Raw genomic sequence first — 22,261 nt, 5'->3', positions numbered from 1 at the left:
ACGTAACAGAGTGAGCTCCTGTGACTTGTCCCAGCTTCTGCCAACCTAGCAGTTCGAAAGCACGCAAAAAATGCGAGTGGAAAAATAGGAACCACCTTTGGTGGGAAGGTAGCAGCGTTCCGTGCGCCTTTGGTGCTTACTCATGCTGGCCACATGACCCCGGAGACGTCTTCGGACAGCGCTGGCTCTTCGGCTTTGAAACGGAGATGAGCACCGCCCCCCAGAGTCGGGGACGACTAGCACAGATGTGCGAGGGGAACATTTACTTTTATTTGCTTTTTTGGCTGCTGCTGCTGCGCCCGGCTGCCTCATGTTTGAAGCGATCGTCCACTAAGATTCTAAGGTCCCTTATGGTCGTAAGTTGAGGACTACCTCTATACCACCCTGCACAAATGGTTGTCTTAATCTTGTCAGTGATGGAGCAGCCATAACTTTGGGAGGCGAGCGGTTCCATGGATTGATCCGCTCGAGTAGAAGAATCTTCAAGCTCCTTTCAAATTCCGTTATTCTGTTATTCTCCACGAATGGCGAAGGGAACATGTGAGCAATGCTCGCCTGTCTTAAACGTTACGGTTAAACTTCGCTCAAGCCTCTGTTCTGATTTTCTGAGCCTGAAAATCGCTCTTTGAGTTTGGCATCCCTTGTACCTTAATCCAGGGGTGTCCAAACTTGGGGACTTTAAGACTTGTGGACTTCAACTCCCAGAATTCCCCAGCCATCATAATTTACTCTCTTGTAATCCCTTCCTCTGCAATCTCTCCTCTTAGATCGGAGATCCCCAAACTTGGGAACTTTAAGACTTGTGGACTTCAACTCCCAGAATTCCCCAGACAGCATAATTTACTCTCTTGTAAGCCCTTCCTCTGCAGTCTCTCCTCTTAGATCGGAGACCCCCAAACTTGGGAACTTTAAGACTTGTGGACTTCAACTCCTAGAATTCCCCAGACAGCATAATTTACTCTCTTGTAAGCCCTTCCTCTGCAGTCTCTCCTCTTAGATCGGAGACCCCCAAACTTGGGAACTTTAAGACTTGTGGACTTCAACTCCTAGAATTCCCCAGACAGCATAATTTACTCTCTTGTAATCCCTTCCTCTGCAGTCTCTCCTCTTAGATCGGAGATCCCCAAACTTGGGAACTTTAAGACTTGTGGACTTCAACTCCCAGAATTCCCCAGCCAGCATGGCTGGCTGGGGAATTCTGGGAGTTGAAGTCCACAAGTCTTAAAGTTCCCACGTTTGGACACCCCTGCCTTAATCCCTTTTCCATCCTTTGTGTCCTTGATAACAATTCTGGGCCCACGGACCTTAATAATGAATTAAAAAGATCCCCGAGGGGAAGCCCACGCAAGCTCTGCAGCCCTTCATCTTCCCACCGTCCGTCCGCGGGAACGAGGACGACACGGCTCCAGTCGCACATCATTAACTCGCCGTCAGCCCTGCGGATGCGTTGTGTACAGAGTTCCCGCGGCAGACAAATGTGAAATGACAGATTCCAGAGACAGATTGCGGAAGATGTTCTGTCGTCGTCCCCCGCGTAGACGGGTCCCGACAGATGGGGGAGGCTGAACGGATCAAACAGATGGGAGGGGGGACACTGTTTAGAAAGACAGAGAGGAAGTGGGAAGGACAGGGGAATTCCCTTGGGGTGGGGGAGAAGGAAACACACGGGGCCACAACCGCCACAACCGTCCCTCGATTGTTAGCAAGGCAGTTGATAGGTTTCGGGAGGGCGTAGGCCGTCCTCAACGTACAACAGTTCATTGAATGACTGTTCGAAGTTAACAACGGCTCTGGAAAATTGACCTAAGACCATTTTTCACGCTTACGACCATTGCTGCATCCCCAAAGTCACAGGAATAAAATTCAGACGCTTGGCAATTGACTCCTATTGATGACGGTCGCGGCGTCCCAGCGTCACGCGATCCCCTTTTGCGAGCTCCCGACGAGCAAAGTAAACGGCGGAAGCCAAATCCGCTAATGACGGCGTTGTAACAGCGGCAGCGATTCGCTTAACAGACGTGTTAAGAAAATTCATACCAAGGGTCAAAATTCACTTCACGAACGTCTCGCTTAACCACATAAATGTTGGGCTCGTTTGTGGTCGTAAATTGAGGACTAATGCCTGTGGTTTGATCATTGGGAAAGTGACAGGGTTGTTTTAGGAGGACGTTGTAGGGTAGCCCAGGGTTGAAATGAGGGGGTCCTTGGTGGTCTCTGAGCCTGGTGGTTTTCTTGCAGACGTTTCATTATCCAACTAGGGAACATCATCAGTGCTTGAAGAGAAGGGGGTTTGCGGAAGAGGAGGAGGAGGAGGACGACGACGACGACGGGGTCTTTCGGTGTTCTCGGAGCTTGTTTGTTTCCTTCCAGATGTTTGAAGACCCAACTAGCTAACAGCTTCAGTGCTAGAAGGGGGGTGGGGTTTCATAAATGAAGGCAATTATACGTGTCCCCAAGAATCTTGGTGTGATTATTGGTATAATTAATGATAATTATATCATTATATAATATATACAGTCCTCAACTTACAACAGTTCATTTAGCGACTATTCAAAATTGCAACAGCCTTAAAAAAAGGGGGTCTTATGACTGTTTTTCACACTTACGACCTTTGCAGCAACCCCATGGTCGCCTCATCAAAATTTGGACGCTTGGCAACTGGTCCATATTTATGATGGTTGTCGTGTTCTGGGGTCATGTGATCCCCTTTTGCGACCTTCCAACAAGCAGAGTCAAGGGGGAAGCCAGATTCACTTAACAACCGGTTTCCTAACTTATCCATTGCAGTGATTGACTTAGCAACTGAAACAAGAAAGGCCGTAAAATGGGTCGAAGCCCACTTAACAAATGTCTCACTTAACAACAGAAATGTTGGACTCAGTTGTGGTCATAAGTCAAGGACTACCCGTGTATAAGAAATGATTATATATGGTTACAATATACGTATAATCTCCTCTCTATATATCTGTATATATCTGTGTGCGTGTGAGTGTGTGTTCCAGCATAACTCTGGATCGCCTTGAGCAATTTCAACCAAACTTGTAACAAATGACTTACTCTCTGGAAAGAAATATTGTGGGGGTAAGACACCCCTAAAACACCTCGAGGGGTGTGTGTGTGTGTGTGTGTGTGTGTGTGTGTGCGTGCATTCCAGCATAACTCCGGAACGCCTGGGCCACTGAAATTAAAAGGACTGAATTATAAGCCACAGTACTTTTGAGAGTGATAGTGTGCATTTTGGATTCAAGTTCTGTTAAGATACAGCCTGTTGTGCCTTTAAATGGCTTCTACTGTACAGCCCAGTGGAGTTGCCATGGTAACAACTTCGCAGTACTCCAGAAGGGGGCTCCCTCTAATATAGGATTGGGATAACTACATACCCGGGCTACGCCTGTCAGCTAGTTAAAGATAATTCTTGGTGTGTGATTGCCCTGCGCACAACATGGGTGAGCCCGAGGGCTCCCTGGAAGGGCGCCCCACATCGCCTGGGGGAGGTTCACCCCATGCCGTCCCCAGCTTGCCATCGCCTCACTTTCTGACTTTCCCTTCAAATGGTCCAAGCGCTGCAGCCCAGGGTTCAACTTCTGCTGCACTTCCCCCCCATTAGTCTAGATTAAGCGTGCAAGTTCCTTATATTGATGGCTAGAAGCGCCTCGGCTTTCGCTTCGCCTTTGGTTTTTTTGCATTATGGATCTGGGAGGCTGGCAGACGAATGGCTCTTCCTTACCGCTAAATTGTGAATGATGTGCGCGTCTCCGCTTCGTACCACATTCCTTCCCGCAGCCTGAGTTAGTCCAACGGGTTGTAATGGCTTGGCCAGGAAAGGCTGGGCCTAGGACAGTGTTTCTCAACCTTGGCGACTTTAAGTCCCGGGGACTTCAACTCCCAGAATTCCCCAGCCAGCTATGCTGGCTGGGGGATTCTGGGAGTTGAAGTCCACGGGACTTAAAGTCGTCAAGGTTGAGAAACACTGGCCTAGGAGGAAGACCCCTTTCTTTGGGAGTTCAGAAGACTCTGTGGCCGCGCCCTGGATCAGAATACAGAACACAGAATAAGAAGCGTGGGAAGGGACCTTGGAGGTCTTCTAGTCCAACCCACTGCTCAGGCAGGAGACCCTACGCCATTTCAGATGAATGGTTGCCCGATCCCTTCTTGAAAACCTCCAGTGATGGAGGATCCACAACGTCTGGTGGCAAACAGTTCCACTGGTTAATTGTCCTCCCTGTTAGGAAGTTCCTCCTTAATTCCAGCTTGCTTCTCTCCTTGATTAGTTTCCACCCATTGCTTCTTGTCCTGCCCTCGGGTGCCTTCAGAATCAGAATAGAGCTCGATGGGACCACAGAGGTCTTCTAGTCCAGCCCCCTGCTGAAGCAGGAGATCCTATACCATTTCAGAGAAGTGACTGCTTTGGAGAATAGCTTGACTCCCTCTTCTTTGTGGCAACCCCTGAGATATTGGAAGGCTGCTATCATGTCTCCCCTAGTCCATCTTTCTATTAAACTAGACATACCCAGTTCCTGCAACCGTTCTTCATATGTTTGATCCTCCAGTCCCCTCATCCTCTTTGTTGCTCTTCTCTGCGCTCTTTCCAGAGTCTCCACATCTTTTCTACATCGTGGGGACTAAAACTGAATGCCGTATTCCAAGTGTGGCCTTACCAAGGCCTTATAAAGAGGCATTAACCCTTCATGTGATCTTGATTCTCTCCCTCTGTTGATGCAGCCTAGAACTGTGTTGGCTTTTTTGGCAGCTGCTGAACACGGCTGGGTCCTATTTAAATGGTTCTCCACTCGGACTCCAAGATCCCTCTCTCAGTTACTACTATTGAGCCAGGTACCACCTATATTACCCCTGTGCATTTGGTTTTTCTTGCCTTAATTTTTTCACCATTGAATTTCAAGTGTTGGAAGTTCCTGGTAATTAAAAAAACTTTTTGGTGTGTTGAAGTATTTGTGTGCAAGTTCAAACCCACAATTCACATCGTAAGGAAGAAAAGTGGCAATCGATCAGTCAGGGCAAAATCCTGTTCGGACTGGCAAAGAATGGGTGATGGGCGTTTTCGCCCCCTGCGTGGGCTTGCGTGTAATCCTTGAATTACTGCTTTCATAAAAGGATTTGCCTCCAGCTCTCTTCCAGCTAGCAAGGCTTCTCCCAGCAGTGGGCCAGGCTCCCAGATCGATTGGGTCCATGGAGCGAAATCTCTTCCTCGACCATTATAAATATTGCTGCTGTGTGCACTCGCTTAATGGAGATATTTATTAAGGATGGGTAGCAAAGACAATCATGGGGACACGTCGTTTTGAACGTTCCCTTTGCTTCTTGCAAGATGCAGAAGCGGCGAGGTGGGCACCGAGAGATTTTTGCTTTTGTGGATCGGAACAGTGGTGGGATTCAAATAATTTAACAACCGGTTCTCTGCCCTAATGACCAGTTAGGTGGCCAGGGAGTGTGACAGGCAGCACTCGGCCTCCACCCCCCTGGGAGCCAAAACGGGATCCGTGTGGACTCCTGGAAGGGGCGAGGCCAGCCAGCAATTTAACAACTGGTTCGCCCGAACTGACCCGAACCGGCTGAATCCCACCACTGGATCAGACCGAAGCCCAGGAGAGACTGACAGGGATCCCTTTGATCACGGCCACCAGCCCTGAACGTGGTTCTTTCTTTGCTGATGTAGCCTTCTCTGCGCATAGTGGGTTTCCAAGAGAAATAGAAGCAAGAATTTTAATGTGTTTTTAAAAAATATTTATTATGCTGTTAGCTGTTGAGATGTTTGAAACAAGATGGGCAGCAAATAAATTTTGTTAATAAAAATAGTAAGTAGTAAAACAAGAATGACAAGAACAAAATAATGTTTGATAGAATTTAGTAAAGTGCTCTATGCTGGACTTTGATTGCGGGAGAAAGTTTTACAACTAACTAGGGGACTTTCGGTGTAAACTTGGGGTCCTGAGTTTGGGTTTTAATATGCTGCCCTTTCGGCATCCCTTGATAGGAACTCACATTTAATACAGGTAGTCCTTGACTTACGACCCCAGTTCATAAGCGAGACAGTTGTTAAGTGAGTTCTGTTAAGGGAATCACTCCAGTTGTTAAGTGAGTAAGTCGGTGGTTAAGGCTTGCTTGTCGGAAAGTCACAAAAGGCGATCACATTACCACCGGGACACTGCAACCGTCATAAATACGAACCGGTTGCCAAGCATCTGAATCAGAAGTGGGTTGGGTGAAGTGGTAGTGGTATTTTGGCCTTGGTCGTCTGAACCGGCAGCAACCCAGGCTGGCCATGCCCACGAACTGGCTTCCTGGTCGGCGATGCCTTTGGCAGCATGTTTTTTACTAATTTTTTTCATGTTCTGCGCATGAACAGAACGATTTAAAGTTAACTGTGCACACGGACGCAGAATGCGGAAAGAACGCAAAGTGAAACGGCAGCAATGCTGGCAGCAACACCCCCCCCCCCCAAGATCTGAATTTAATAGAATAACAGAGTTGGAAAGGGCCTTGGAGGTCTTCTAGTCCAACCCCCTGCTTAGGCAGGAAACCTTACACCACTTTCGAAGAATGGTTATCCAATCTCTTGGATAAACTTCCAGTGATGGAGCACCCACAAGTTCTGAAGACAGGTCGTTCCACTGGTTAATTGTCCTCACTGTCAGGAAATTTCTCCTCCATTCTAAGTTGCTTCTCTCCTTGATTAGTTTCCACCCATTGCTTCTTGTTCTGCCCTCAGGTGCCTTGGAGAATAGCTTGACTCCCTCTTCTTTGTGGCAACCCCTTGAGATATTGGAAGATGCTATCATGTCTCCCATAGTCCTTCTTTCTCTTAAACTAGACATACCCACTTCCTGCAACCGTTCTTCATGTGTTTTATTTTCACCGCATGGCCATGAGGCCGCTGCAATGTGAAAAACAGCCATCAATTCCTTTTTTCCAGTGCTGTTGTAACTTTGGTCACTAAACAAACTGTTGTAAGCCAAGGATGAGCTGTATTTGGTCTTCTTTGAGGTTCAGTTGTGTGTGAGTGGGAAGGTAAAATTGCCACCCCCTTTGTTGTTTAGGGAACTGGACACGTTCATCCTGATATTTTATGCAGCTGGGTCTCTCCACGGTGCATTTTCCTCGTTCTCTGCCTTTTATCCAATTTGTTCTAAACAAGAGAGACCCTAATTGAAATGGCTTCGGAGATGGGCTGTCCCTTAATATCTGCCCCGCAGCAAAGGAAATGTGATTATTTTGCTTAAACTTGGCAATAAATACTTTAAAAACACAGGTTGCTATTTCAAAGGGGTCGGCTTTATTGCTAATATAGAATAAACCATGAATTCTTATGTGACATTTAAAAAAAAAAAACTGTTGTCCTGGCATTGCGCGAAATACTTTTGAAATATCTTCATAGCAATTCAATTCTGAAGAATCGTAGGCTGCAGACGGAGAAAATAACGCCAAAATGGCAGAAAGTGTCGCGGCTTTTAAACAGTGACAGGTACCCTAGTCCTCGATGTACGACCCCAATTGTGCCCAAAGTTTCTGTTGCTAAGTGAGACAGTTGTTAAGTGAGTTTTGCCCTATTTTACGACTTTCTCGCCAGAGTAGTTAAGTGGATCGCTGCAGTTTTTCAGTTAGTAACGCGGTCGTTGGGTGAATCTGAATTGTGAGCCGCCCTGAGTCCCCTTAGGGGAAAAGGGCGGCATATAAATGTAATAAATCCAAATCCAATCCAATCTGGCTTCCCCACTGACTTTGTGTCCGGCCTGCAGCCCTCTTTTCCTTTGGATCTTTGGCCTGCCACACTTTCGATTCTTCTGCTATGCATTTTCTATGGTGGGAAGATGGATTAGATGATATGTAGCCATAACAACATTCTTTCTAGAAATCCAAGGCCATCCTTCCCGTGCTTTGCAGCAAAATATATATTTTGGGGGTGAGGTCTCGATCGGGAATAGTAATCCGGGGGATAGATAAATTATAAATCAATTGTTCAGGATTAATGACGAGAGAGAGAAAGTCCCTTGTTTCTAACGCAGCAGAGTGTTGAAGCTGCTGGGCAAGGTTGCAGGTTTGCAGGATAGTAGGATGACTCTCTCACAAGGGATAACATTTGGGGAGTTATGGGGAGGAACGAGGAGTACAAGTTAGAAAATGGTCAGGATCCATCCCGGGCCCTGGAAGGGGAGGGAGTGGGGAATAATCCGGAATAAATCCACCAATATTGACTTTTTAAAATCCGGATTCAAAAATTGTATTGTGACCGAGTTTATCAATGGTTTGTTTGTTTTTTTATTTAAATCGATTAATCCCTTCAACTCCAGTGGATTTTTGTTGAAAAAACTTGGTGGCTATAGGACAGAGGCAGGGGGGGAAATGCTACCGGTTCAGATCGGTTCGTCCGAACTGGTTGTAAAAAAATGCTACCGTTTTGGTTGAGCCAAGAGCCAAGGTGGCGCAGTGGTTAAATGCAGCACTGCAGGCTACTGCTAGATCAGCAGGTCAGCGGTTCAAATCTCACCGGCTCAGGGTTGACTCAGCCTTCCATCCTTCCGAGGTGGGTAAAATGAGGACCCAGATTGTTGGGGGCAATATGCTGACTCTCTGTAAACCGCTTAGAGAGGCCTGAAAGGCCTATGAAGCGGTATATAAGTCTACTGCTATTGCTATTGAGCCATTTTTTCCAACAATCAGCTGTATATGAGCTAGAAAGCGGGATTTCCTGATTTCTAGCTAATGTAAATCGCAATGGATTCCCCCCCCCCCCCTTGCTGCTCGCTTACCTTTTCAGGAACACTCTGCACATGCATGGAAGGTCCTGTGCATGCACGATTGCGCACTTGCACTCACATTGCTACTGAACTGGTAGCAAAGGTAACTGGACCTCACCCCTGGACAGAGGTCTCCAAATTTGCCAACGTTTTAAGACTTGGGGACTTTAACTCCCAGAATTCCCCAGCTGGCTGGGTGATTCTGGGAGTTGAAATCCTCAAGTCTTAAACGTTGTCAAATTTGGAGACCTCTTGCTATAAGTTAAGACAGTGTTTTTCAACCTTTTTTGTGCAAAGGCACACTTTTTTCATGAAAAAAATCACGAGGCACACCACCATTAGAAAATGTTAAAAAAAAATAACTCTGTGCCTATATTGACTATATATAAAGTAATTTTCCCACGGCACACCTTACACTATGTCACGGCACACTAGTGTGCCGCGGCACAGTGGTTGAAAAACACTGAGTTAAGAGAATACAACCACTTTTGGAGCACTAATTGTTGAAAAACCAGAAACCAATGTTACTTTTTTCCCCTATAGCCTCTCCTCTTTCCCCCCCCCCCCTTCCAATTTTCCTTTCTCCCCATTCCATCTTTTTCCCCCCTTTTAATTTCTCTTTTTGGGGGATATTTTATCTTCGTTTGAAATTCAATAAAGTTCTATTTTTAAAAAAAACAAATCATAGAAGGACTAAAATGAAGGCTTTTCTCCCGGGGGAGGAATTAAGAAGAATCCCTCAAGGTCCCTCCGTTCATAAATGATCTTGACTTAAGACAAAAAGGAAAAAATTAAAAAATTAGCAATAGCTCCTGTTAATATTCCCTATTAATGTGGCCCCTTCCTTTGATCCTTCAAAGACTATGGAAGCTTCCTCTCTCCTTATTCTTGAGGAATAGAGTTGAGGTGGATAAGGTTTTCTCCTGCACCCCTCCCTCCAAATGTCCTTGACTTTGGTGTTGGATTAAAACCCATCGGATATTTAAAAAAAAAAAAATCCCTCATTTTCAGGGCCTCCACATTTTTTAAACAAACGCACCAGCTCTTTTGTGCGCCAAATGGCTCTCGCTCTTTACCCTGTAAATTGCTTTAATGGAATTGGAGGATTTAGTGTGTCCGCAGCCTGGAAATGCATGTGGATCGAACCCGTCCGAGGGCACCTGCGTTTCCGTGACATTGCTGCCCTTCGCTAAGCCCCGCTGGAATCCGCGCGGAAGTCCATTCGGCACGCGGAATTAGCCCCGCTGATTCGGCACTAAATTCCCCGCGAGCATCTGCAGCCGAAACCCATGGCCGCCGAAGGCAAGCGTTTCCCGGGCGCTCGGAGCCTCATAAAAAGCCTTTCCGAAAAGTTTTCCAGGGTGGCGGTTTCGGGGGTCCTTCCAGCGGAGCGCAAACAGGACCCTGCTCGGGCCCACCGGGTGAGTGATGCTCCCTCGTAGGGGTTTTTATTACCTGTTAAACAGCACCAGCAGCTCTCGAGCATCATCGAGCATCATCGTCATAAACCTCTGGCATAAACAGAAGGGTGGGTTCCCCCCCCCCATTTTCCAAAGCGGCATTAAATGCTCCTCCTTGAACAAAAGGAGCAAGCCAACTTTGCGAGCGATATAAAATTAACCTCTGACTGCGCCTCTCCCCGGGAACAGCTTGTGGGCTAATCACCCCTCTCTAATCCTTGGCTTGGCTTTCGCGCCGAAATTGGCTACTCTCTAATAGAGTCATCCCGCCTCTCCTTCTTTCCTCCCAGCACCTGGGATTTGAGCTAGCCGTGGGGAGGGAGGGGGTGGGTGGGTGGGAGAAGAAACCGGGACGCGCACTGCCGAGCCGAGCAGCAGCGTGGCACAAACGCCGTTCAGATGTCACTGATGGACCCCCAAGCGCCAATAAAAGGGGATTTTTGCCGGGAGGGTTTGGAGGCGTGACGTGCTGCGCTGGCTTTATTGACCAGCACGGGGACAACTGCTTGGGGAACACCAGAGGCCTCGCTCTTCCAGAAACCCTCTTCCTTTCTCCCGGAGCTTCGGTGTGGAGAAGGAAGGGGGAATGCCCCGAAGGTGATTTCTCACCCCCCAAAAAAAGGGGGATTTTCTTGGGTTTTTGAAAGGAAAATAAACCAAGAAAGGTTTTTGTAGTTTTTTTTTAGAAAAAGCGCCTTGAATAGAATAGAATACAATAGCGGAGTTGGAAGGGACCTTGGAGGTCTTCTAGTCCAACCCCCTGCTTAGGCAGGAAACCCTATACCGTTTCAGACAAATGGCTATCCAGCATCTTCTTAAAGGCTTCCAGTGTTGGGGCATTCACAAGTTCTGGAGGACAAGCGTCACCTAGATCAGTGTTTGTCAACCTTGGCAACTTGAAGATGTCCGGACTTCAACTCCCAGAATTCCCCAGCCAGCATTCGCTGGCTGGGGAATTCTGGGAGTTGAAGTCCGGACATCTTCAAGTTGCCAAGGTTGACAAACACTGACCTAGATGATGGAGAATCTCCATGTACCAAGTGGGAGGTCAGCATTTTGGGTCCCCTCTCCTGTCCCTGATGGCTTGCTGTCTTCCCTTGGGTCCTGAAAGAAGTGCCAGCTAATGCCAAGGGGGCTTGTTCAAGGGCCAACTGGCCTTCCTGGTTTTTCTTTGAAGACATTTTTCTTCTCATCCCAGAAGCTTCTTCAGCTCCGACTGGATGGTGAGGAATGGAAGGATTGATACTCCTTGCAGACAAAGCTGGTCATTTGCATCCTTTGAGAGGGTCGTTGAGGCCACTTGGAGGTTTACCTGTGTCCTCAGGGTTACCTGAGTGGTGCAAATGGGGGTGGAGTCTTCTTGGAACTGCTGAAAGGACTGTGTTGTAGTCCCACCCATTTCCACTACTCAGGTGACCCTTGAGGACACAGGTGAACCTCCAAGTGGCCTCAATGACCCTCTCAAAGGATGCAAATGACCAGCTTTGTCTGCAAGGAGCATCAATCCTTCCATTCCCCACCATCCAGTCAGAGCTGAAGAAGCTTCTGGGATGAGAAGTGAAACATCTTCAAAACAGAAGGTCCAGTTGCCTCTTGAAAAAAAAAAGGCACATTTGGGACACATTTGATGACTGAGAATCTCCATTGACATGAGCCAACTCTTTTTTCTTTTTAGAAAAAAAATCCTTCATGTTTTAAACGCCTGAGTTTATATGCAGGTAGTCCTCAACTTATAGCCATTTCGTTAATGACCAAAGTTACAACGGCACCAAAAAAAAGTGGCTCACGACTGTTTTTCACACTGATGCCTTTTGTAGCATCCCCCTGATCCAAATCCAGACACTTGGCAGTGGACTCACATTTATGACGGTCGCCCTGTCCCAGGTTCATGTGATTTTTTCCCCCCTTTTGCCACCTTCTCACAAGCAAAGTCAACGGGGAAGCCAGATTCACTTAGCGACCGTGTGACCGACTGAACCACGGCGATGCTTTGCTTAACGACTGCGGCAAGAAAAGCCCTAAAAATGGAGAGAAATTCATTCCAGAACGGTCTTGCTTAGTGGCGTAGAGGTTGGGCTGAGTCGTGGTTGTAGGTCGAAGATTATCCCTACTACTAAAACTCTCATTGTGTTTATCTGATGTCTATTTGTGCCTGCAATTTAGCCCAAATGGCGCATTATATACCACGGCTGTTTTTGAATCAAGAGGCCAAAAATCCACTATTTGGGAACACCAGATTATTGCAACGCGCTCTACATGGGGCTACCCTTGAAAAGCGTTCGGAGACTGCAGTTAGTTCAGAATGCGGCCGCGCGAGTGATATTGGGTGTGCCGAGGTACACCCACGTTACACCTATCCTCCGTGAGCTGCACTGGCTACCAATTGGTCTCCGGACTCAATTCAAGGTGTTGGTTATTACCTTTAAAGCCCTACATGGCTTAGGGCCAGGATACCTTCGAGACTGCCTGCTGACACATACCTCCCAGCGGCCAGTAAGATCCCACAGATTGGGCCTCCTTCGGGTGCCGTCGGCCAAACAATGTCGGCTGGCGGGCCCTCGGAGGAGAGCCTTCTCGGTGGCTGCTCCGACTCTCTGGAACCAGCTCTCCCCGGAGATCCGGACCATACCTACTCTGATGGCCTTCAGGAAAGCCGTAAAAACTTGGCTCTTCCGGCAGGCCTGGGGCTGTTGACCTCACTGTTGAGGTCCGGCCCCGACTAGAATGAATGTATGAGGGTGTTTGTTGTTTTTAAATTGTTTTCTTTTATTGTTATGTGGTTTTTTTTTCCTTATATTTTTTGTAAGCCGCCCGGAGTCCTTCGGGATTGGGAGGCATATAAATATATTTAATAAATAAATAAATAAATAAACTATTTAAAAGAAATGCATAAAAAATCGGGGACTTCACTGGAATTGAAATTTTCACTGTTTTTTTTCTTCTTTAAACATTTTATTAGATTATAGAATAAAATGCAAAATACAGAAGCAAATAGGGAGACTCAATGGGGAGGAGAAGGGGAAAGAGAAGTGGGGGGAGGGAATGGAGAAAAATAACAAAACTCCCAGATTTGACTTCCGACTCCCTCTGTTGCAGTAGAATAAAGCATTAACATCAAACCACAACTTTTTTTTTAAAACTTTTCCATCATAATATAAACTAGCCATTTCCATAAAAAACAAATCAGGCTAATGGAAGTTTCATTTTTTCCTTCCACCTCAAGCACAAAGTCGAGAAGTGGTTTCCAAGTAGAAAGAAAACTACTACTTTTCTTGGGTCAAAACGGTCAGTTCTAGCCATTTTGCCAACTTGCATCAGCTTCTGGAGCCAGGAAATTCTCACCGTTTAAGCCAATCTGATTTGCAACATGGCGGTGTCCCCCGCCATCCCGTGTTGCTGCCTGCCGATTTCCCTCAAGGAAAATCAGTGGGGAAGCCAGCGGGAAGTCGGAAGCCTCTTCCCCCTCCCATGGTTTTTTCCCCGCACGCTTCAAAAAAAGGGACGCGCCCTGCCCTTCTTTTGATCAGCCCCCAAGATTGGGAGGACAGTCCAGCCCCGGGGGCAGATTCAAGGCCCTCACCCGAGACCGCTTGCTTGCGAGGAGTATAAAAACAATTCATTTTTGCATTTCATGTTGTTTACCGCTGGGATACGCCCGCCGACGAACAGCGCTAGACGCCCGTTTAATAAATGAAAGCATCGCAGTGGTTTCTTCCCTATTAGCCCCTTTTAAAAGTAAAAAAGGGGAAAATCTTTTTGAAAACAGAGCAATGCTCTGAAAGAATGAAAGAGAGGATGATTCCTAGATAGGCTCTCTGGGCTGCTTTGCGTCGCAATGGAAGAAACGTCGTAAGATTTCCCGCGTGTTTAGCCCTGAATTTGACTTTTCAGGCGTCGCTTCTTCTTATTTGTTAAGGAAGGAATCCTTCCCCGACCAGCAAAGTGAAAGGGGAAGCCACCTGCGGGGATTCACTTAACAACCATGGCAAGAAAAGTCATAAAGCGGGCTGGACTAGAAGACCTCCGTGGTCCCTTCCAACTCTGTCATTCTGCATTCTAGTCTGCGTTTTCTTCCCTCCCATCCTCTTGCATCCAGGAGACTCGGGCTGGGGGCTCATGGGGAGGGGGGGGGCTGCTGGATCTCCCGAGGAGGGACTTGGCCATCCGAGTAAGAACCCACCGAGAGGAAATAAGCGCCGTGTTCGGAGCCACCAGTCTGCTCCACCTGCTGCGCCTGGGTATGGCTCTCCGGTGACTGTGGGGATAATGAGGTATGGCAGCGTCTGGGGTGGGGGGTGGGGACGCAGCCAAAGAGCTGGGGAGCATCCTAATGATGCGCTTTGCTGGACTGTGCAGTGCCTGCTTGTCATTGGGGAGAACTGAGAAATGCGCCCGGAGACACTTTTCAATGTTTGGAAAAGATGCGCGATATCTCTCTCTCTCTCTCTCTCTCTCTCTCTCTCTCCCCCCTCCCACATGGAGATGAAGCTGGAAGTCAGAGTTCACTGGAGTTGGGCAGTCAGTTTGGTCTGTCTGTCTGTCTGTCTGTCTGTCTGTCTGTCTATCTATCTATCTATCTATCTATCTATCTATCTATCTATCTATCTACCTACCTACCTACCTACCTACCTACCTACCTACCTACCTACCTACCTACATCCATCTCTCTCTCTCCATCCATATCTATCTATCTATCTATCTATCTATCTATCTATCTATCTATCTATCATCTATCTAACTATCTATTTATCTATCATCGATCTATCTATCTACCTACCTACCTATCTACCTACCTATCTACCTACCTATTTACCTACCTACCTACCTACCTACATCCATCTCTCTCTCTCTCCATCCATATCTATCTATCTATCTATCTATCTATCTATCTATCTATCTATCTATCTATCTATCTATCTATCTATCTATCTAGATCTATCTAGATCTATCTGTCTGTCTGTCTATCTATCTATATCTATCTATCTATCTATCTATCTATCTATCTATCTATCTATCTATCTTATCTATCTATCTTTCTCTATATCTATCCATCCATCCATCCATCCATCCATCCATCCATCCATCCATCCATCCATCCATCCAATAATACAATACAATAGCAGAGTTGGAAGGGACCTTGGAGGTCTTCTAGTCCAACCCCCTGCCTAGGCAGGAAACCCTATACCGTTGCAAACAAATGGATATCCAACATCTTCTTAAAGGCTTCCAGTGTCGGGGCAAAGACAGCTTCTGGAGGCATCTATCCATCTCTCTCTCCCCCTCCCCCCCTCCCCTGGGGATTGACCCAAAATTACCCAGTTATCTTTCATGCCTAAGGCGGAACTGCCCGTCTCCTGGCGATTGGCCCAAAGTCCCCATTGAAGAGAGGTTTTCCTTGGTCTTCCAGGAAGAAGCTCCCGTTCTCTCTTCTTCCCTGCCCAAGCCTTGTCTGTTTATATCGCCTCCCTTTAGGGCCATGGGGGCTCTTTCCCAAACTCCCCACGAAGGCTTCCCGTCCTTCGCTGGCCCCCTCTGCCTCCCCTCTCGGGCGGGGGTCTTCCGGAATCGCCAAGGCAGCCCGGGAGCAAAAAATGTCCCAGACTCAGCAATGTGCCCGAGCCTCTCCTGGTCCGCGCGAGCCCCCCGAACGAGCCTCGGGCTGATAAATGATGCTCATATCCCATTCAGATATGATGCCAGCAGTTTCTTTGTGGTCTGCCTTCCATTGCGGTAGTAAAGTTTTTAATTAGGAAAGCTAATGAGATCGATTAGTCATTAGGCCTGACCTCTGGATCTCGGGCGAGGAGGCGCATGGTGTGCGCCGGGCTGATAACGGGGACGCCGGGGCATTGTTCGTAATAAAAGCGCGGAGCGTTTGAGTTGAGTGAAACGTGCCACGGGGAATACATCACGGCCGAGTGGGGTACGGGGTGGGGGGGGGGTGGGCAAAGAGGGAGGAACATCGCAACCCCCGGGAGCCTGTAATGAAGGGAATTAAAGCAACATCCTATCTAAATAACATGATTAGCTACACAAAAGCACTCAGCCAGGAAGGGAGAAGAGAGATCGGAGCGCCGTCACACCTTCCGTGCCAGGCGCTGCACCGCAACCTCGGTTGATGCAGGTTCTCCGTCGGAAGGGCGGCGGGCAGGAGAGAGAGGATGGGGGTGATTGAGTCTCTGAGTCGTAGTGTTTGACTTACGGCCATTCTCGTTTAGTGGCCATTCGGAGTTACAACAGCCCTGAAATAAGGCTCTTTTTCTTTTCTTTTTTCCAATCAATTTTCATTTTCTTTTTTTTTTTTTTCAAAACAAACACAACACATAAAATCTTCCTTTTTTACATACTGTAGAAAGTGTATCAGTTGGTTTCAAAAGACTTTCGTGCCTCTCTTCCACCGTCATCAAGCATAATTCATATTAACTCAAGTATTTTAACTCAGATATTTATACATATTACCATCATTATACCTCCATTTAACTACAATTGTTTAATTGTTATCCCTCCTTCCTTCCTTCCCTCCTTCCTTCCTTCCTTCCCTCCTTTCTTTTCTCCTTCTCTCCTTCGTTTCCCCCTTCCTTTCCTCCTTCGAAATGTGGACACGTGGAAACTGGCATGTACTTAGGTCGGTTTCAGTGCCCCGGCTTCATGTCGTTGCCCTTTGCCACCGTCTGACAAGCAAAGTCAATAGGGAAGCCAGGATTCATTTAATGCCGTGTCACTAAGTTAACAACTGCAGGGAATCACTTAACGAGTTCCCGGATTTCTTTTCTATATTTCTTTACTTTTCCTTCCCCCTCTTCTTTGTTTTCCACTACTTTTGTTTTTTTCTTCTTTGTATTTTGGGGAAAAAAAACACAATAAAATCATCTATGAGCCAAGGTGGCGCAGTGGTTAAATGCAGCACTGCAGGCTACTTCAGCTGACTGCAGTTCTGCAGTTCGGCTGTTCAAATCTCACCGGCTCAGTTCCAACTCAGTTCTTCCCTTAACTTCCTGTGGTGCCACCCTTGATAAGTTTCCCCTTATTTTGTGCCCTTCGAAATAGTCGCCCAGCAGGAACAGGGCTTTAATGCAATTTAGCTGCATGATGTGGGTTTTTTTAATGTGTTCTTTCTCTGTTTTTAACTCTTCACTTTTTAAAATTTATTTTCTGTAAGCCGCCCGGAGTCCTTTGGGATTGGGTGGCCTATAAATTCATTAAATCAAATCAAATCAAATCAAATCAAATCAAACTTGCCTTCGCCAAGGCTGGACGAAGAAATTCAGGAGAAAAGGGGGGGAAAAGGAAATAAATATACAGCTCTCTTTCCCCCTCCCTCCTTTTTCCACCTTGCAATAATTGCAGGGGAGGGAGAGCCATCTTTTCAAATCAGCCCTAAAACTGGCAGAGTGAAGTCTCCGCGTGGCACATCAGCGTTAATTATCTGGGCAGTTATAGCGGCAAGTTATAAAAGTCGGGCAATTAGATGCATTCCTTAAAGCTGGCGGGGGGGGGGGGAATGACCACCTAGCCAGACCAGAAAGGAAGCATATTGAACAATTTAGCCGTTAATTGCTAGGAGTGTTCAAGGGAGGGGTGAGGAGAGGAACGTGTGTGTGTGTATCACCTTGCAAAATATTGTTATTAAATGATGAAATGCACAAATATGTTTGGGAGCCCGGAGACCTCTCCGATAAAGGGGTTCTTTCTAAATGGATGTGGGAGCCATCAGAGGGGCTTTCTGGGTATTTCTCAACCTTGGCAACCGTTAACTTGTGCAAACTTCAACTCCCCAAATCCCCCCAAACCAGGACCCAGGGTTCTCCAAAGCCTAGCCAGCGGCTGAAGAAAGAAACGAGGATGGTGCCCCTTCGTCTGCCACCCCAATTTCTCAAGCCGGCGTGTCTTTTCTCCTCCGCAGGTCCCAGCTTTGTCCTGGTCACCAGCCCGGCGGCCCACCGAGTGGTCAATACCCGCTACAGGCTGGTGAAGAAGTCGGCGGGGTCCCCGGCGAGCCCTGCAGCCTCCGGGGCTGGCCCGGCCCACGGTTGGAAGGCCAGGAGGCTCTCATCGTCCAGGTGAGGTTTGCAAAGGGATCTCGCCGCCAGCGTCTTCATTCATAGCCGAACGGGAAGCTTTCAGAGGGGAAGGTTTTCATAGCGACACGAGGAGCCTGTCGTTAAATGAGAAATGCCCCCCCTCCTTCCTCTGTCCCAAAAAAATTCACACAACGTATCCAGGCAGTCCCTGGCTTACGACCAGAGTCGAGCCCAGAAATTCCCACTGATATCAAGACAGATTCCCGATGGGACTTTCTGGTTTTTCTTTGAAGGCTTTTCCCTTCTCATCCCAGAAGCTTCTTCAGCTCTGGCTCGATGGTGGGGAACGAAAGGATTGATACTCCTTGCAGGCAGCTGGTCATTTGCATCCTTTTAGAAGGTCCTTGAGGCCGCTTGGAGGTTTACCTGTGTCCTCAGGGTCACCTGAGTGGTGCAAATGGTTCCTGTCCCTCTGGAAATCCATTCCTCCTCCCACACCATTCCAAGGGTCGTCATCCCAAATTGTGTAGCTAAAAGTCTGTAGAGATCCTCAGCCATCCAGGTCCTGGTTGTCCCAAAGGTGATTTTTTCAGGAGGCAACTGGACTTTCTGGTTTTTCTTTGAAGACGTTTCACTTCTCATCCAAGAAGCTTCTTCAGCTCTGACTGGATGGTGGGGAAAGGAAGGATTGATATCCCTTGCAGGCAGCTGGTCATTTGCATCCTTTGAGAGGGTCCTTGAGGCCGCTTGGAGGTTCCTCTGTGTCCTCAGGGTCACCCGAGTGGTGCAAAGGGATGTGGAGCCTTGGGTCAGCAGTTCCAAGAACGTGGCAAAAAAACCAGGTTGGGTTCATGACGGTCGTGTGTTATGACCGTGACGATAGGCTCCATGATGGTCGTAATTTGAGAACTATCTGTGTTTTTATCGGGGGGGGGGGGGGGGGGCTCTTTCCCATAATCTTCCCAAGGTCTTCTCCACCTTATCATGACGGTTTGTGGCTAATTATCGTTATGGTCTCTGCCCAGTGGTGAGATTCAATTTTTTTTTACTACCAGTTCTTTGGGTGTGGCTTGGTGGGCGTGGCTTGGTGGGCGTGGCAGGGGAGGGATACTGCCAAATCTCCATTCCCACCCCGCTCTGGCGCCAGCCAGAATTGGCATTTGACGGTTCTCCGAACTACTCAAAATTTCTGCTTCTCCAGAACCTGTCAGAACCTGCTGGATTTCATCCTTCTTTCCCTCTTCTGATAAGCCCTGAGGTTTCAAGGGAGGATATTTTCAACTCTTAGTTTGTTAGAACCACACACACACACACACAACACACACAACACACACACACACACACACACAAAACCCCACAATGGATGATCAATAGCCGTTTGCCGGTAATTAGTTTAAGGTGTCTGAATATATTATAAAGTTTTACAAACGAGGCCGGCAGCTGGCGTGAAAAGAGGGAAAATGAATTTTTTTTTAAAACCCAAAAAAAACAGAATAAACTTCTTCAATTACCGGGTGAAATAAAAGAAAACGCTGATGCTCCCTTTTTTTGGGCGGCGGGGGGGAGGGGTTGTAGGGTTTGTTTTTTTTTTTTAAAAAGAGCTGATCATTCAGTATTTGTTCTTGTTTGAAAACAGTTTAAAAATTAAGAAGCAGCTGCTTTCTGGGGGAACTTCTGTCACTAGCAATTTAGAAGCATTTGACGCTGTCAAAAACAATTGCTGTTCCAGGCGTTGAAAATGGAGGCCTCGCCCCTTTACTCTACACCCCTCCTCAAAACAATAGATCAGTGTTTCTCAACCTTGGCAACTTGAAGATGTCCGGACTTCAACTCCCAGAATTCCCCAGCCAGCGAATGCTGGCTGGGGAATTCTGAGAGTTGAAGTCCGGACATCTTCAAGTTGCCAAGGTTGAGAAACACTGTCCTAACCACTGCTGGGGAATTCTGGGAGTTGAAGTCCGGACATCTTCAAGTTAACAAGGTTGAGAAACACTGTCCTAACCACTGCTGGGGAATTCTGGGAGTTGAAGTCCGGACATCTTCAAGTTGACAAGGTTGAGAAACACTGCAATAGATGATCCCTTTGCTAAAAATAGCCGAGCCGGTTGGAAGAAAAGGCAGCCCTCCTCTTCGTGCGGGGGTCCCACGCTTCATTTTGCGAATTGCGTCGCCAAAGTCCACCAAATGTGTTCATAAGCTCTGCCTACCCCTTTTCGTAGGGAGGTAGACCTCAAGCAGATTTCAGCTTGGCTTCCCTCAGAGGAAGACCTATCAGAAGTCTGGGAGACCTCACGTCCCTATGGGTTTGGGTAGCTGAAAGCATGCTGTGGTGTACATCAAGGTGGGCGAATGCTGGGAGTTGAAGTTCACAGGTGGTCAAGAGGCCAGAGGCGCCCACCCCTGCTGTAGACGGTAATGATGGTAGTAGGGATGAGGTTGATGGCCATGATCATGGTGGTGGTGATGACGATGATTGTGATTTTGATCAGGGTTTTCCAAACTTGGCAATTTGAAGACTGATGGACTTCAACTCCCAGAATTCCTCAGTCAGCCAGGTTTGGAGATCCCTGATCTTGAGGATGATCATGGGGATGGCTATGATGACCGTGATCTTGGTTTTGGCCATGGCGATGATGATGATGGATAGGATGATCATGATCTTGATGATGAGCATAGGGATGTGATTCCTCCTTGAAGAAAATGGACGGGTGCTTCCTGTCCTGGTCCTTTGATGGAGAGGCTGGTGGGACAGGGATAGGAACCCTTGGAGAAGGGCTGGATGGGGACCGGAAGATGAAGGCGTCTCCAAGGCCTCTTGTCCTGCCCCAGCTCCTTTCTCCCTGTCTGCAGAGGTTGCAAACTTTTTCTGGAGACAGGAGACGGGAGTCTATTTTAAATTGATTTTACCGGCCTTTTGTAATATTTTTGTTTTCCATAGATTGATGAGCGACCTGGGGGCGATTTCTACAAATTTATGAAGATAATTTCCCCCCTCTTGATAGGGCGAAATTTACACCTGCTATTTCCCTATTAATTCACAGGGCTAAGTGGATCTAATTTCCCTCCCTTCCTCCTATCTAGTCTGTGTGGCCTTTCCTAATGCAATTTCCCCTCATCGCTTAAATCACGGTGATCGGGAGTCGTGATCGAGTTAAATTAACTTAAATTAATTTACTTAATAAGAGCTCCAATGAGGTTAAGATTTATTGATTCGGCTTCCTTCTCTCGTCCTCTTCCTTTATTCCTTTGGGGATTTTTTTAAAAAAAATTCCCTGTTTCTCTTTTATATCCCTCGGGGAGCAGGGTTGAGCTTCAGCAGAAGCACCGTAAATTTTGGGGGTTTGCCAGTAGAGCCCCATAATTTTTTTAAAAATTAAATAAAAACAAATCAGTTATTATTTTGTCTGCAAAGCGGAAATGGTGGGCTTTAACTTGGGAACGCAATCAAACAAAGACGTTAAGGGCAGACTAGCTCCAACCTTGTGCCCTCCGGATTCTGGGACACCAGTACCCATAAGCCCCAGCTTTCAGGCAAGCTTCCGGGAGAATACATGGGAGCCTAAGCTGCTCTGTCTGGAAGGGCTGCCTGGGAGTTCTAGTCCTGCCTCATTTCCTGCCTTTATTCTCTTTATGAACAACTCAAGATAGCAAACACATCTAATACTTTGTCCTCCTCCTTTTCCCCCCCCCCCCACAACAACCCTGTGAGGTGGGTTGACAGAGAGAGGCTGTGGGGGGTTTGGGACGACACTGGCCCAAATCACCCACTGGCTTTCATGGCTAAGGCGGGACTAGAACTCCCAGTCTCCTGCTGATTGGGCCAGTGTCACCCAGCCAGCTTTCATGGCTAAGGCGGGACTAGAACTCCCAGTCTCCTGCTGATTGGGCCAAAGTCACCCAGCCAGCTTTCATGGCTAAGGCGGGACTAGAACTCCCAGTCTCCTGCTGATTGGGCCAAAGTCACCCAGCCAGCTTTCATGGCTAAGGCGGGACTAGAACTCCCAGTCTCCTGCTGATTGGGCCAAAG

At 47.5% G+C, this 22,261-nt stretch overlaps 1 protein-coding gene across 1 annotated transcript in view; it reads left to right on the top strand.

Annotated features, from left to right (window-relative positions):
- Positions 1-22,261, top strand: part of ZC3H3 (zinc finger CCCH-type containing 3) — a 133,147-nt gene that overhangs the window by 52,355 nt on the left and 58,531 nt on the right. The window contains exons 4-5 of the mRNA XM_087703534.1: positions 18,117-18,273; positions 19,006-19,076. Of these exons, the coding sequence (XP_087559660.1) occupies positions 18,117-18,273; positions 19,006-19,076 (228 nt within the window). The remainder of the gene's footprint in view (positions 1-18,116; positions 18,274-19,005; positions 19,077-22,261) is intronic.

The sequence above is a fragment of the Thamnophis sirtalis genome, unplaced genomic scaffold (genome assembly GCF_051295495.1).
Source record: "Thamnophis sirtalis isolate CommonGarterSnake01/CBP01778 unplaced genomic scaffold, rThaSir2_p1.2 scaffold_2, whole genome shotgun sequence".
In the NCBI taxonomy this organism is placed as follows: domain Eukaryota; kingdom Metazoa; phylum Chordata; class Lepidosauria; order Squamata; family Natricidae; genus Thamnophis; species Thamnophis sirtalis.
The sequence above is the reverse complement of the archived record's forward strand: the minus strand, read 5'-3'. Positions and strand labels throughout refer to the sequence as shown.